At 43.1% G+C, this 16,007-nt stretch overlaps 6 protein-coding genes across 6 annotated transcripts; 4 read left to right on the forward strand and 2 right to left on the reverse strand.

Moving 5' to 3' along the window:
• Window positions 1-468: 468 nt before the first annotated feature.
• On the reverse strand, window positions 469-1,614 carry CANTADRAFT_56238 (pyridoxal-phosphate-dependent aminotransferase family protein; the record flags this gene model as incomplete). Its single annotated transcript, XM_020210568.1, has 1 exon — window positions 469-1,614. The coding sequence occupies one exon, from the start codon at window positions 1,612-1,614 to the stop codon at window positions 469-471; it is 1,146 nt and encodes a 381-aa protein (XP_020062433.1).
• Window positions 1,615-3,082: 1,468 nt separating this feature from the next.
• On the forward strand, window positions 3,083-4,302 carry CANTADRAFT_27190 (uncharacterized protein). Its single transcript, XM_020208025.1, has one exon. It carries the CDS (start codon window positions 3,099-3,101, stop codon window positions 4,275-4,277), a length of 1,179 nt encoding a protein of 392 aa, XP_020062434.1. The 5' UTR covers window positions 3,083-3,098; the 3' UTR covers window positions 4,278-4,302.
• An 812-nt stretch (window positions 4,303-5,114) lies between these two features.
• Window positions 5,115-5,366, forward strand: CANTADRAFT_91767 (cytochrome c oxidase subunit VIb; the record flags this gene model as incomplete). The annotated part of the gene is made up of 1 exon (XM_020211857.1): window positions 5,115-5,366. The coding sequence occupies one exon, from the start codon at window positions 5,115-5,117 to the stop codon at window positions 5,364-5,366; it is 252 nt and encodes an 83-aa protein (XP_020062435.1).
• A 248-nt stretch (window positions 5,367-5,614) lies between these two features.
• Window positions 5,615-6,274, reverse strand: CANTADRAFT_7794 (uncharacterized protein; the record flags this gene model as incomplete). Its single annotated transcript, XM_020211186.1, has 1 exon — window positions 5,615-6,274. One exon carries the CDS (start codon window positions 6,272-6,274, stop codon window positions 5,615-5,617), a length of 660 nt encoding a protein of 219 aa, XP_020062436.1.
• Window positions 6,275-6,684: 410 nt separating this feature from the next.
• CANTADRAFT_305081 (TBC domain-containing protein) lies at window positions 6,685-8,841 on the forward strand. The gene is made up of 2 exons (XM_020208357.1): window positions 6,685-8,353; window positions 8,483-8,841. Exons 1-2 carry the CDS (start codon window positions 7,095-7,097, stop codon window positions 8,802-8,804), a joined length of 1,581 nt encoding a protein of 526 aa, XP_020062437.1. The 5' UTR covers window positions 6,685-7,094; the 3' UTR covers window positions 8,805-8,841.
• Window positions 8,842-9,055: 214 nt separating this feature from the next.
• On the forward strand, window positions 9,056-15,916 carry CDC39 (CCR4-NOT core subunit; the record flags this gene model as incomplete). The annotated part of the gene is made up of 3 exons (XM_020206967.1): window positions 9,056-9,063; window positions 9,177-9,266; window positions 9,394-15,916. 3 exons carry the CDS (start codon window positions 9,056-9,058, stop codon window positions 15,914-15,916), a joined length of 6,621 nt encoding a protein of 2,206 aa, XP_020062438.1.
• Window positions 15,917-16,007: the final 91 nt, after the last annotated feature.

Genomic DNA, 16,007 nt, shown 5'->3' on the forward strand with positions numbered 1-16,007 from the left:
GAAGAGTCGGTTTTGGACGGTTCCTCGGCGCTCCTCACCGACGAGGCACGGAACAGCCTGATGAAGGTCAAGCCTGGCTTGGTATTGAACAGAATTGCCTGCTTCGTGAATGAAACTGGACTTGGCCAGACAATTTTGCCTCCAGATCGGATTGGCACTGGTCTAGAGACCGCAGTGGACCACGATCTTTTTGCTATAGAGAGCCATTGCCGTGATGGCTGTACCATCATGGGCCGTTTAAACATCATACTGGGTAAGATGAAGCGTGGAGGGAGGTCTAGAGGCTCTGTAGTTGAATCAGAGCTGCGGTGCCACTCGAGGTATGGCTAGTGGTTACTGATATGAGTGCTGGTCACGTGCAACAGTGTTTGCGACAATCTAGCGGGTCGGTAACCTGTAAGTTTAACCACCTCGGTCTACAGTTACCAGTCAGCCGGATCCGACACGGACCATACATTTACTATTAGTCTATTTATGGCCAAGCTCGGTCAACGATTCTTGAAGAGCAGCAGTAAGCTTGTCAACGTGACCCTCGTAAACAGAGAAGCCCATGTGGCCCACTCTAAAGTACTTGCCCACCAAAGCCTTGTGAATACCACCAGCCACAGTGAAGCCCTTCTTGGACAAGGCACCAAGAAGATCAGGCGCAGCAACGCCTTCAGGAAGGTAGACGGCAGTCAAGCCGTGGGCAGCAACCTCGTGGTTGACGGGGAGGATCTTCAATCCCAACTTTTCCACCGAGGACTTGAATTGGGAAGACACTTGCTCGTGCTTGGCGAATCTCTGGTCCAAGGTTTCAGCCAAAATCTGGTCCAATGATACCTTCAATGCGGTGATGGTCTGGACGGCAGGAGTGGCGAAGTAGGCACCGTTGCCGCTTTCGTAGGCCTTCATGATGGGAGTCCATCTCTTCAACGAGGCGAAGAAGGTAGATTCCTTTCTTGCCAAAGCCTTGGCCACAGCTCTGCCGGAAGCGAAGAAGATCGACAAGCCTGCAGGGACACCAATGGCCTTCTGGGAGGCAGTCAACGCAAAATCAACACCCCACTTGTCGAACTCCAAGTCCTCTACTCCGATGGAACAGACACCATCCACGATGATCAATGTTTCGGGAGACTCCTTCTTGACGATCTCGGAAATAGCCTTGACGTCGCTGACAACAGAAGTGGAGGTATCCACGTGGGTGATGGTGATGGCAGAGTACTTTTCTGACTTCAACTTGTCAGTAATGGTCTTCAAAGGAACCACGTCACCAACCTCAGCAGTGACCACGTCAACGTCGGCTCCGTACACCTTCAAACACTCGGCAAAAGAGTCAGAGAAGAATCCGGTGGACAACACCAACACCTTGTCGCCAGGACTGACCAAGTTGGCACTGGCAACGTCCCAACCCAAAGTTCCTGAACCGGCCAAGACGTAGGGTTGGGCCTCGGCATCTTCAGACTTGAACAACTTTCTCAAGTTCTTCAACACCGATTGGAAAGTGGCCACGAATTCTGGCGAAGTATGGGCCTGGGAAGGAGTGGCCATAGCTCCGAGAACTTCATCCGAAAATTCAATTGGACCAGGAATCATGGTCAATTTGTGGGGGGGTTGCTTGTAGCTGGAAGACATGGCGGAGACTATACTAAAACGCTTTGTGGAGATACTTTGGAGCAATTGACGACGAACAGGTAATTTGAATGCTGTTCTGATCATGTACATGGAAAACCTCACTAACACTTTTTCTGTTTTATATTGCTGACCCCAGTCTCTGGAGATATCCGAACTACCGATATGACCAATCGGGAAATATTGCCTATTCTGGCTATCATGTGATCCGCTAATCAGCATTGGTTTGTGAGTCAGGACAAACCCCGTGGAGATGGCTAGGCCGATGGTCAGATCACCAGCTAGGGGTGTATGATGGCTCAGGCGTGACTAATGGCTAAGACCTGCCTTGGATGGCCCTTGATAGTGTCTCCATCTTCGGAGTGAATGTGTGTGAAGGTTGACGGAGTAGGAAGTCATATCCAGGCTATGGCACACGTAGTACACGACTACCTAAAGACCTTACCCTCATAGCTAAGGGTACCTCTCCACCTGAACAGAGCCCATTTCGTAAATTACAGTCGGGACTCCGACCTCATTTCGTAAATTGCAACTCGTATTTGTGGTCGCATAATTTTGCAACTACAACTATTTACGTCTGTACTCTTCTCAAACCAAGCCTGAACAGTTAAATAGCTCTGTCAAACAGAGACATCCTTCAGTAAAGAAGCCAACATTAATATCCTCCTATGTCAGGAAAACGCAACGTACTCGTTATAGGTGCGTCTCCTACTTTTCTTTACATTTCCTACGCCCTTGTGAACGCAGAGTGCAATGTACACTTCTTCCCATTTGCAAGCACACCCGACGGGCGCGGTCAAAATAGCTACAGGATCTACCAGGGCGATCAAGTATTCCAGTTCTCCCCTACTCGGAACATTAGTGATTTCAACGATTTTAATCAATTGCTTGCCGAAAACGAATCGCAAAATTTCAAATACGACTACTTGTTTATGAATGCAAAAATAATTTCTTTCTTCGGAGGAAAGTTCAAGATTCTAAAGAAGTGCTTAAATAGCGGCTGCTTGATATTCTTTGATACCACTGGTCCCTACCTTGACGTAGATCAGTATCGAGGAAAGTTTTTCAATATGGTGGTTTTAGGATTGTTTTCAACCATCGATTGTAGAATGGTCAAACCAAGGGTGTATCAGACACTTATTAACGATGGAATTGAAGTTTGTGTAAATAGCTTTTGCTTAAGAAAGAAGGCTCAGGAGTGCTTAGACCTTAGGGGAAAGGACGGAGAAGCTATGGCGTTCATACAAAAGGCGTACAATGCTGTGCGTGGGTTTGAAAAGTTTATGGTCTTACGGGGTGGATCACGGTTAACTTTTACAAGAAAGATTTGGGATAACACAACTATGCAAATTTGTTTCTACACCTTATCTGTGGCTTACGAGGAACCTGATATCACTCGGCTCCTCAAAAATAAAGTGGCTGCCCCTGCTATGAAACGTATCTTTCAAGAGTTATGGGAAGTGGGTAAAAGTTTCGAGAAATATTTGATGCGATACGCAGAACCGGAAGAGTATTTTGAGCACTTGGAGCAGTCTGAAAAACATAAGGTCAAGTTGCGTACGCAAGTTGCTAACTCAAAAACTTATCTTCCAAAGTTCCTCACTTCGAATAAAGTCTTTTACGATTTCAGTCAGGGTTTGGAACTTGATGTCGGTGAAGTTATGGCAGCAGTCCTAGAGATTGCAAAGAAATTTAATGTTAAATGTGCATTTATCGAATCGGTTGCAAATATGATGGTACAAATGATACGCTTAAGAGACCAGGTTATAAGACAAGGGAGAACTACGCCGAGAACACTTTTTCAAACAAAATTCAATAAAAATGAATTTTTGCGAATTGACCTGGTTCGCGGAATACCTCCATCCAAAAATATGATGAATTACCCACCTTTCTATCCGAAACCCAAACCCACTCCACCAACTCAAACTAGTGGCAGCTTTGCACCAGTAAACACAACAGATTTAGACTCGAACAGTGTTAATTCTAGAAAAAGAGGACGAGAGGAACCCACTTATGGGGAAGATCAACTTTGCGACACACAGGAGCTAGCATTGCAGACTAGCAACAAACCACAGCTTGAGAAACTGTTACCAGCTGTAAATATTCTAGAGAATGGGCGTGGTCCAGGAGGTCCATCTATGCTTTCACCACCAAATTTGAGGAATGCTGCAACACCAAGTATTGCACCCACGCCAATTTTGCCAGGGGCAGCGTCAATTTTGTCAAAGCCAGCCCCATTCGGCCCACTGCCTACGCTACCTCCACCATTAATGATTACAGGACGCCCTAGCTTAGAGATCAATAAGCTCCACCCATTGCAACCTCCCTATCCTATTCCTCCTTCGCTCAGCAGTTCAGTTCTCAGAGACGGTTTCGGAAACACCTTTTTATACTCTCCAAATGGATATATCACCCCAATGGGTGCAATTCCAGCCCCAAATGGCTATCCACCGTTAATAAGATGTCCTCCAGGGCCTATTCCAATTTGCCATGTTCCTGCTCCTCCTCCACATGATAAAGTGCGGGAAACACAGATGCAAGTTGATACACGTTTGGGGTCAAATCAAGCAAACAGCCACAGGCATATCAATACTGCAGCCAAGACTATGGTTCAGAGTAGCAATAGAATACGTAGTAATTTGCAGTGGAAGAATAAATATAAATAGTTGCAGCCATAAGTCACCTGACTAGACCCGCGAGATGATATTTATTTGTAGGCATCGCAGTAGATGCACCAAGACAAGATGTCACAATCTAATACGACCGCCTCAACTTTCGACGAGGTCCAGGAAGAGAGGTTGAAAGCTTTTCTAGAAGAAAAAGAGCAGTTCATAAAGCTTAGCAATGACACATACAATTCCGTACAGTCTCAGGACGAGTCCATGAGGGGGTTGAATAAACCTGTTTTGATAGGGAAGAATGATTCCATGAAGAAAAGAGTAGAGCAAATCTACGATGAGCTAGAAAGAGGCCAAGTGTTGGTTGCTGCGAGATCGAGTAGCATATCCAAGATGATTTCGGTGGTTGAGATAGTTAAAAAGAAAGCAGGCGTGGTGGTGCAATATAATAAGGTGAGCAAGTACAATTCCAATATCAATCCGAACAACAACCAAGTAATACAGAAGACGCCCGAGGAGGAGGCTCTCGAGCAGATACGAGGTAGGAAAGTGTTCAATTTGCAGGTGATGTATATACTATTGTCTAAAAAAGAGTTAGACCTGAATATGACTGGCTGGACGATCCAGAAAATATAACACAATTGACGTTTCTTTGACCAGAAGCAACTACCATAGACAGACCCTGTAGAATTGAATCCTCCATCACCTGATTCATGGCCAGCTTCCTGTAGATAGCACCATGGACCGGGATTTGGTCACGTGAAAAAGTCAACCAATTAGAACGCTAAAAAATTGTAGTGAAAAAACAGTGAGAAAGTCGTAAGATCTTGGAGATAGAAGTGTTGACACCTTTAAACAAGTTCCTCATAACATAATACATTCATAATGGCTTTAGACGCAGAAAACTTCAAGTTTGAGACTCCTCAATTCGACGCCAGATTCCCATACCAAAACCAAACCAAGCACTGTGCTCAATCATACATTGACTACCACAAGTGTGTTTCTGTCAAGGGTGAAGACTTCGAACCATGCAAGGTCTTCTTCAAGACTTTCACCTCATTGTGTCCAGTCGACTGGGTTGAAAGATGGGACGACCAAAGAGCCGCAGGTAAGTTTCCAGTTAACATGGATGCTTAGGTAGCATAGATTTATTAGTCTAATAAATGTACAATTGAACGAACTAGGGTGCTAGTGACCAAGTAAGTGGTGAAAATTCCGGGGATGTTAGTGGATGTGTAATAGCTACGGGAATACGGGCCAAAGGATCACAGCACGATACTCGAGGTTCACGGGCACAGTCAAGTGCGGTGCAATGCATGCGAATGAACGAAATCTACAGATGCCTCGCAACCATTGGAATAGTGCCAGTGAAGGATGTGTGAGGTCTACCAGAACTCCTCTTCCACCCAGTTTTCATTTCTGAACTCGTTTGAGCTGGCATTGATGTTATTGTCTGTGAACAAATCACCGTAAGGATCGGCTCTAGTTTTCTTTTCCAGCTCGTACTGTTTTCTGAGTTCGTTGGACTCTCTGTCCATTCTCTTTCTCTCGTTCTGGATGTCACGTACCAATTGCTGTTGTTCCTGAATGAAGTCCTCGGTGGGCTTTTCGGTTTTCGACTTGTTGAGCCTGTTGATGATCATGTTGTCTTTCTTAGTGACATGGACCCGCTTGACGAGCTTGGGGTTCTTGAAAGTCACGGTTCCGATGTCCATGGATCCATCGGTATGCAAGTTTTCCACGGGGGTGTAGATGACGGTGATGTTGTTGAGCTTGCTGGCCTTGATGGAGTTGGCCTTAGTGAGCTGGGCCAACTGTTCCAAGAGATTGGCGTCGATCGTGAAGCTGTCAAACGACTTGTACGACGCCAACTCTTCCTTGGTCAACTGGAGGTAGAGATGGGCCGACGAGTAGTTGTCTACATGGAACCAGATGTTTTTTGGGTGGGAGTGTTTGATGAGCGGGTCGTTTTCCACCTTGTCCCTTCCCATGTAGATGGTGGCATCCTGGAAGTCGTTGACTGGAGTTTTGAAGTAGTAGACCATGGCGATGACCTGCGACACAAAAGTTGTGTTTCGGAAGTGCGAGACCAGATTGGAATATAGACAATAGAAACACACTCCAAGGATTACAAGGCCTAGGAAGGGACTCCAACTAGTAAAGGGACACCTCTAGTGGCTACAAGGCACTATAGGCCAGTATGATGACGAGCACAGTCCAACGCTGACCATCGGTGATGTGGCTGGCTGGTGCTACCAGATAGGCCGCTACCACATAGTGTGCGATTGGCAAGCACCAGCGGAACCACCAGTAGCTGGCAAATGACACGACACGACCAGAACCATACCAGACTACAGTTGTGAGCGTTTCAGCAAAGCTAGCAGGCCCGCCGCACCACGGCCTCCTGCCGTGTGCGCTGGTGCCCCTTTTGTTTGGGCTCAGAATGGGTCTCCTGTTCGTGTTTCACCACGACGCATATCCACTCCTCGGCTAAACATCCTGCACCCAACCAGGGGCCGCACTAAAAATCGGTGCGCTGGTTGTCCCCCTTACGCGCGCCAAAACAATTCTACATCCATACATCTGGGAATTACTGTATTTGTATAAAAGTTATCGTTTCCTCAGATTCTTGGTAGCCCCAACTAGACATTCCTTTATTGAGACCTTTGCAAGACCGGTTATAGCGTAGCACACATTCCTTATCGGGCCACCCCAACTACCTACATTCCTTTATCCTTTCCTACTACTTACACTCTTTATCCGCCCTTCTTCGCATCTATAACACGGTCTTCCTCGTCCACCCGTCTCGTCACAGCCAATCCTACTATCAACTCAGCTCCCAGTCAATCCGATTATACCCCCACCATGATTGACTACGAATCACTCCTCGAGTTCGAAGAATCCCTTCGCTCCTCCTCCCTCACAGGCAGTCTCATTCTCTTGAACAACTTGGAGCTCAAGATCGAATGTGCCCGTCTGGCGTCCTTGTCGGACGACGTCTGCCTCAGCGCCTTGCCCGAGTTCACCAACGAGGACATGGACCAGCTCTACTCCAACTACCGTATCTCCGATGACGAATTCAACACATGCTCCAAATGCGGACGCTCGTTGGAGCTGGAAGAATTGTACCAGTCTTGCTGCAAGGCCTTTGTCAAAAACAGCTCCTCCATATCCTCCAAATTGGAGGCCTCCTTCTGGTTGGCCTTCATCAACAACCCTACCAGAACCATCAACACCTTGCCTCACTACACCGAATTCTTGTGTTTACAGCAAGGGGTTCCCAACCAGTTAAGGTCTAAGGTATGGGAGAAGTTGTTTTTGCTCAACACCAACGAAATCCCCCAGGCATCCATGTTGGTATACAACAACTTCCAGCACTCATACAATTCGGAAATCTCCGACCAAATAAGCAAGGATTTGAACAGAACCTTTCCAACAGTTAACTTTTTCAAGAAGGAGGATACTATCCAGAACTTGTCCACAATTCTCAATGTTTACGCTAACTACGATGCCGAGTTGGGTTACTGTCAGGGTCTCTTATTCTTGGTAGGTGTCTTGTACTACCACTTCCACGGCAACAGTGAATTGACATTCCATTGTTTGATCACAATCATGGAATCTGAAGTTGAACTCCATGATATCTTCACCGCTCCAACCATGTCAGACACTTTGAACTTGTGGCACAATGAATTTTTGGACGTGTTAAAGGCCACTGACAAAGAATTGCATGATCACTTGACTTCCTTCGTAGAATTGCAAGTTTTCCTTTACCAATGGTGGTTGTCATTTATGTCAAGTCACTCACCTGACTTGTCCATTGTTAACAGAGTAATGGACTTCTGCATTATTCAAGGCTGGAAGACAGGTTTGTTCAAGATTTCCTTGGGTTTATTGGTCATTAACAAGCCGATCATCATGAGTCTTGACAAGGGTGACGAAGAGGTCATCTACCAGCATTTATTGAATGAATCAAAGTGGGGTAATGTTATCAACGACCTTGATTTGTTCTTCGGTGATTTGTTATTGAAGTGGGATGAATCCTTATTTATCAATGAATATCAAGCACCTGTTCCACAATCTGCACACCAATCGAACGAAGAAAAGAGTTCATCCTTAGTGGGAAGATTCAAGAAGTTCTCGATGAACTTGTCGGGCTCTTCAGGAAACACATCATCCTCGTCGTCACAGATCTCCACAAGAGAAAGGTCGGATAGCTCAGATAGTGGAAGTCAAAACAACCAATCTAGTTTGTCGATTTTCTCGCATTCTAGAACCGGTCAAAACTCCAACAATCACAATAACGAGTTGGAGTCTATCTACTCCGATATAAGTGAGGTCAGTAGCAATGAGCCAGGGAAGTCGTTCGCCGACTACTTGAAGTTGCCATACTTGACGAAGAGAATGTCCGATGAAACCAATGATACCCACTTGACAACCTCCAACCAATTAATGGTCGAAAACCACACTTTGAAGGCGTTGTTGAAGAAAGCTTACACAATGATCGACCAAGACCTGTTGGAGGCCGCCACCTTGAAGAATGAAATCTCTAAAATCGTTGATGTTGCACAATGTTGATCGTAAGGTAATAGAGCTTCGTATATAGAGATAATGTTTGAATGAATACCAAGATACCAAACCCGGAGGGCAGATTACACCCCAGGAGGAGACCCTTCCAAAAAGATTAGAGATTCACCATTTTTGCACGTAAAATACTTGAGAAATAGGAGATTAAGGACCCACCATAGCAAAGGTATACCCCATAGTAATCCCCCTTTCTTCCCCTGTAGTGGTGTAGGGACTAACTCTCAATCTACCAGCAACTTCTTATGTCCGGGTAACCCGCGCTCACAAAAATTTTCGTGTTGGTGGCCAAACCGTAGGCGCCCTCTACATAGCCAGATCATACCTGATACAACATTCTTCATAGTATTGTAGACTACTGATTAGATCTATTATACGTTTCATTGCATTAGCTCAATCATTGAGTGGATTATCAACAAACTCAATCGGATTACCTTCATCTACATTAAACTGGAGGTCAATTGTCATCAACCAATCCGACACCACAAGAGTTTGAATAGTTCCATATAAGAATTGAATTGTCCTACCCGGCATTCCCCTTCATTTCCGATATTCCCCACTAAATCGTGTCTTCATCAGCCAGTAATAGCCCAAAGGGCCAAGAAGCACCTGAACTATCAATCGTATCCCCAGAAGTATTAGCTAGTCAAATTGAGCCACAAGCAGCCACAGAACAAGAATCAGACTACCAAATTGAGGATTTAGAATTAACCAAGGTTGTCATTACTCAAATATCTATCCTTTTAACCACATTAACGGAAAAGAATTTAACCTCCCATTTTAAACAAGTTAAGTTCATCCTAGCTAAACAAGCAAACAATCCTATTGTTGTCAATAACTATTTTGAGAAGCTAGTCAATTATCTTAGATTCACAGACTTTTCATCCACCAGTCCTCGCACATTAATAGAGGAATATTTCAGAAAAGAGGTTGATTATCTTGCTAACGATCTTCAATATTTGGACTTGCTAATTGTTCACTTATCAGTATTATTTGAGAATAAGAAAGTTTCCGTTGCTGATTTCATTAACAGATTCGACTTTGACTTAATCGTTTCTTTCATTTTCCTTATTCAGTTTCAAGCATCTGACCCTGAAGGAGCAAAAAGTTTTATCAAGCACAATTCACTCCGAGTTTTAGCTATTGTCAAGCAACGTCAATTTCCAAAAAGTTACAATTGGGTTTTACTTTTGGATAATATATTAAACACTCCATTTTTCCCATTCATCAACAAGCTATTGACTCTAAGCTATTTAAAGGCTTTCAGAAGAGATATTGAACCAGTAAACCGCTTTTACTTAAACATATTAGATATGTCATTCAAAGATTTATTACTTGAAATAGGCCCTGAGAGCTTATTGCCAGAGAAGTTGCTTCCAAGTTTATTGCAGATAAAGCCAAATGAGATCGACCAAAGCATTGCATTGATTTTGTCAGAAATATTAATTTCTGGATCCCAAGGCTTGTCTGGATTGTCAATTTCGAACAATTTACCTGAAGCCAATGCTAAAGGAGCTCAATTACAAGCATGTTTACGTTCTTTGGACCAACAAGGTAAATTCTCGATCAAATGGTACCAGGTCTTCTCAATTGTTCACGAGAATCTCTTTGAGTCATCCCAAAGAAATGTCCAACCGACAATGGCAAGCATTACCCAGTTTTTGTCTTCGTTAGACTACGATGTTGAAATTATAGACATTTTCTTAAGTTACGACTGGTGGTTTAGTAAAACTTTGTTATACATTTTGCATACTATGGATCCACAACAAGGTGGGTATGATATCTCAAACTCCAAGAACTTAAATTATTGTTTTGACAGTGAGAAAACATCAACTCAGCCACCTCCTGGGGCACCTCCAAGACGTAACATTTTGAAATTCATAAACGTGGGTAAGTTGGAACTTCAAGTAATAACCAATATCCAAAGACAACAGCAGGAACAACCTCCTCTTCAAGAGCAAGACCCGGAACGTAAACTCAATCTTTTCTTGACCCAAATTTTCGAGCATGACTATCGTGTATTCCCAGAATATCTACTTGTTGCCGCTTCAACATTTACTGAAAAGACTCCATTTATCCGTGACTTAATTGACACTTTATTCAATTTGTTAATGGATAGCGATAATGCGCATCTCGTGGAAGTTCTTAACATGTTCAAGGAATTAGACATTCAATTGGTTATCACTAAGTTACTTGACTATTTTGCTTTGAGACAGAATGTTGAGTCCATCTTCAAGATAGCGTCCTATTCCTCAAAAGTTGGTTTACTTGGCGCTGTTTTGGCCAGAACTTGGACATTGGATTTGAAGCTCGCTGTTAAGTTTCTTGTTGAATCTTCCTTGTATGATATTGATTACAAGTCTGTTGTTGAGGCAAAAATCAAGGATCAACAACAAAGGGCCTTGTTTTATCCATCATTGTTGGAAGCTTTGGATGAGAGGGCACAGAAGGACTACGAGAAGAGTCAACAGGTTCTTTCAGGAGCAGTACAACTGCCTCCAGAACATTATAAATCTTTGAAGATTCCTGTTGTTTACTACTTGTTGGAAAAGTTGAAATCGAGCAAAGGGTTAGTTGACTCCGAGAAGTTAAAGAATCTACAATTATTATTGTTAACGACTTACCCAAGATTGATTAACTTCGGCAATGGCCATGATGAAGCTATTTTGCTTAATACGGAAGTTTCTAACTTCTTTCCACCAAATGTCGAGCAAGAAATGAAGTCCTACTACTCCAAAATGTACAATAAGGAAGTTGAAATCAAGGACATTGTGGACATGCTTATTGATATGAAAGGAAGTGATAACGCACACAAGCAAGACGTTTTCGCATGTATGATTCATTCATTACTTGATGAGTACAAGTTCTTTTCAGAGTACCCATTGTCTGCCTTGGCATCTACCTCCCTCTTATTTGGTGCATTATTAGAAAAGGACTTGATTCAAGGCACAACCTTGACTGTTGCGTTGAACTTCATCTGGGAATCCTGTAACCAGCCCCAAGACTCCCACTTATTCAAATTTGCTGTACAATCTTTGTACAATTTCAAGTCCAGATTGCATGAGTACCCAATGTACTGTAAACACTTGTTGGAGTGCCGTTCCATTTCAGCTCATGCAAAGATGTATCAAATTGTTAAAGATGCTTCAAACGGAATTCCTTGTAATGGCCAGACTATTACTCCAATCCCCGAATCCGGTCCTAGATACCAGTCTATTACTGTTACTGATAGAACAGTTGGCTTCTTCAAACAAGAAGAGCCAACCGAGGCAGTATCTGATAAATTGTTATTCTTTGTTAACAATATGACTGAGGATAAATTGAAGGTTTCAGAAATCAAAGAGCTATTGGCTGAGAAGTATTTTGCATGGTTTGCAGACTATTTAGTTGCAGACAGAGCTAAGGCGGAGCCAAACAATCATGATTTGTATGCAAACTTGGTCAAAGGTTTTGACAACGCCATTTTCTTCGAATACATCTTGAATGTGTCATTAAAAGAAGTCGAGCGTTTGATTAGGAATTTTAAGGACAGTTCCACAGAAAGAAACCAATTGAAGAACTTGGGAGCTTGGCTTGGTAAGATTACTCTTGCCAATGATAAACCATTGAGAAGAGACCAGATTGCCTTGAAATTTTTACTTGTTGAGGCATTTGACTTTAAATCTTTGCATTTAATTATTCCATTTGTATGCAAGATTTTAGATCAAGTTCAATACTCCAAAATTTTCCGTCCACCAAACCCATGGGTTCTTGGAATCATTAAAGTTTTGGTAGAGCTTTACGAATGTGCTGACTTGAAGCTTAACTTGAAGTTCGAGGTTGAGGTGTTGTTGAATACTCTTGGTTTGAAGATTAAAGATATAGAGTCTTCTACATTGATCAGATCGCACAACTCGAACCCAACGGCTTTAGCAGCTATGTTTGGTATCCATCCGGAAACTGTGACCTTGGCTAATGATATTTCAAGATTAGCTTTAGAGACATCCGAACCAATGGATGCTGCTCGTGCTGGAATTGCATCTAGGCAACACTTTGGCCAAGAGCCATTGCAGTCTCAAGTTCAGGCACAAGCACAAGCGCAGGCAGCACAAGCACAGGCACAAGCACAGGCCCAAGCCCAAGCCCAAGCACAGGCCCAACAAGCACAACATCCCCCAGGCCCAACCCCAGGCCAGCCAGCCCAAGTTGGGGAACAATCTCTTGATACTTCTTTCAGTACTTTGCTTGGAAACAGTGTTTTCACCCAGCATGCTAATTTGAGAAGAGCATTCCAGGCATCTTTGACAAGAGCAGTGAGAGAATGCGCAGTTCCAATTTTGACTAGAGTATCGGAAGCTGTTCTTACTACAACTGAGGCACTTATAAAGAAGGATTTTGCTACTGAAAGAGATGTGACCAAGTTCTGCAAGAGTTACCAAAATATGGCACAACAATTATCGCATATTATGGTTCTTTCAAGTGGAAGGAAGCTTTTGGCTGAAACCATCGAAGCTACAATGCTTCAATTGTTAGGTAGCAACGATTTTCCTGTTGCAGAATTGAATGCCGCTATTCAGGCAAATGTTGGATTATGTGTTGACATAGTTGACAGAATAGCGTCTGATAACATCAGTGAATTAATTGATAAGAAGATGCAAACCCACGTCCTTGCTAGAGAGCAGCACAATTCGAATGAGCCATTCGTAGCTGAAGGTTCTTCTGATTACGCATTGAGATTGCCAGAACCTTTAGGATTGAATGCGGATGGTCTTGGTCCAAATCAATTGAAGATTTATGAAAATTTTGGTGCTAACGCTGCTGGTGTAAAGGTTGAACAGCCTCCAGCTCCAATCGAGACTGTGGCACCTGTTGCAGCACAAATTCCTCTTGTTCCTGAAGAAGTGATTCCTCTTGAACAACTTTTCGGTGCGTTTACTCAACACTGTGAAAAGGCAATTCTGTTATTGTCAGAAGTTTCCGAAACCAAGTTGTCAAGTCTTAGCCCTACTCATCCAATCATGACAACTTTGTCCCAGGTGTTGTCAATCGCGCAAAGTAATGCCTTGAAGTATCCAGAGTTGTTATTGAAAGCAGCACAATATGCTGTCAATTGTCTTTTTACTCAGGCTCACGAAAATCCTATGAGTAATGAAATTTATGTGGTAGTATTAGACAAATTGTGTGAATACTCACCCTCAACAGCAAAAGATGTTACTTGGTGGCTTGTTCATTCCTCAGACCAGCGTAAGTTTAACATGCCTGTTATATTCTCTTTGTTGAAAGTCCAATTGGTCCAATCTACGAAATTGGATTCTTCTATTAGCAAATTGATTGTTGAATCAAACAATCCAGTTGTTGTCAAGTTTGCTGCTGGGTTGTTGATCAATGTATTCACATCGGAGGAGTTACGTCCAATTGCCCTTAGATCTGAATTTGGACTTACGTTAGATGCTTTAGCTAAATTCACTGGGGGTGACTCAAATGATGATCTTAAGCAAGCTACATTAGCCCGTGATAATTTGTTTGAGTTGTTGAAAAACACCACTCTTCCCGCTACGAATCAATTATATGTCCAATTGGGTTATGTGTTTGCTGAATGGGTTAAGCTCTTAACTCATGGTGAAAAGTCAGATGACTTGCAAGATCAATTTATTCAAGGATTATTAGAAACTGAGATTTTGACTAATCCAGAATATTTCCAAGTTTTCTTCAAAGCTGCAATTGAAATTTCTGTCACCTCTTTTGGGGCTGAACACGAAGTTAGGACTAGAACCCAACATGAAACTTATTTGGCTGTTGATACATTGGCTATGTTGATAGTGAAGATTATCTTGAAATTTGAAGTCAAGGAAGAAGCGATCGATTACTTGAAGAATATCATTGGTATTATTGTGTTAGCTTTGACCAATGACCATGAAAATGCCAAATCATGGAATGAACGTGCATACTTCAGGTTTTTCTCTTCATTGTTGGCAACCTGGAGCGATGTTTCTGTGGCCGAGGAAGCTAAGGTGTTGGACAAGGAATTTTACATCTTCATTGGAGAAGTCTTCAACTCACTCCAACCAATTGTGTATCCTGGATTCACTTTCGCATGGGTTTCTTTAGTTGCTCATCGTATGCTTTTACCAAAGCTTCTTGAGTTGCCACAAGAGGAAGGATATGCTACTGTTGTAAAGTTGTTGACCGCTATTTTGAAATTCCAATCCGTCTACTCTAAGAATGTCAATCATGATGTTATTAGCGTTATCTTTAAAGCTGTCAACAGAATCTTCACTGGTTTGCTTCATGACTACCCACAATTTTTGGTTGAGTGTCATTATCAACTTGTTACTGCTGTTCCAAGAGGTTATGTGCAATTGAGAAACATCATCTTGTCAGCCACTCCGGTTAATGTTTCAGTGCCAGATCCATTCACTCAGGGCTTGAAAGTCGAAAGACTTCCTGAAATCAATGAATCGCCAAAGATCGCTTATAAACCGGTTGATGACTTGGTGAAGGTTGGTTTGAAGAAGCCAGTTGACAATTTCTTGAGAATTCCAGCACCTGCTTTGATGAGAACAATTTACTCTGGCATTAAATTGAACCATCCAAAGGAGGTTAACGGGTTTGGTGTTGATATTATCCATTACAATGTGAAGTTGATCAATGCTTTGGTATTGCATGTCGGTATCTCTGCAGTTGCTGATCGCTTGCCTAACAATGTTCGCGGGTTTAATACTAAATCCTCGCAGGTGGCATTGTTGGTTGACTTGATGAACCATGGATCACTGGAGTTCAAGTTCCACTTGATCAATGCTATTGCCAACCAATTGCGTTATCCAAACAGCCACACTCATTGGTTTATTGGGATCATTTTGCACTTTTTCAGTTCCAGCTCGATCTGGGGCTCGCCTGCTGCCAAGTTGACTATCCAAGAGTTGATTACTAGAGTGTTGTTAGAGAGAAGAATCGTCAGCAAGCCACATCCTTGGGGTCTTACCATTGTGTTTACCGAGTTGGTGAAGAATGACGACTTTGGTTTCTTCGAGTTGCCATTTGTCAAGGAAGCCACTCCCGAGCTTCGCAGTATCTTCGAGGCTTTGGCCGTCAACGTCAAGGGCTCCACCCCTACTAGTGACAGCTAGTTGTATAATATGTATGATAATGTAATACAGTTTCCATTACTGAGGCGTACTTGACACTTAGTCACCTTTGAAAGAGCAATACGTCTCCCGA

This window comes from Suhomyces tanzawaensis (genome assembly GCF_001661415.1).
Source record: "Suhomyces tanzawaensis NRRL Y-17324 unplaced genomic scaffold CANTAscaffold_7, whole genome shotgun sequence".
Lineage (NCBI taxonomy): Eukaryota > Fungi > Ascomycota > Pichiomycetes > Serinales > Debaryomycetaceae > Suhomyces > Suhomyces tanzawaensis.

Coding starts and splice junctions, on each gene's coding strand:
- CANTADRAFT_27190 (XM_020208025.1), top strand. CDS start 3,099: ATGCGATACGCAGAACCGGAAGAGTATTTTGAGCACTTGGAGCAGTCT.
- CANTADRAFT_305081 (XM_020208357.1), top strand. CDS start 7,095: ATGATTGACTACGAATCACTCCTCGAGTTCGAAGAATCCCTTCGCTCC. Junction 8,354..8,482: donor AGTTCATCCTTAGTGGGAAG/ATTCAAGAAGTT, acceptor ATCTAGTTTGTC/GATTTTCTCGCATTCTAGAA.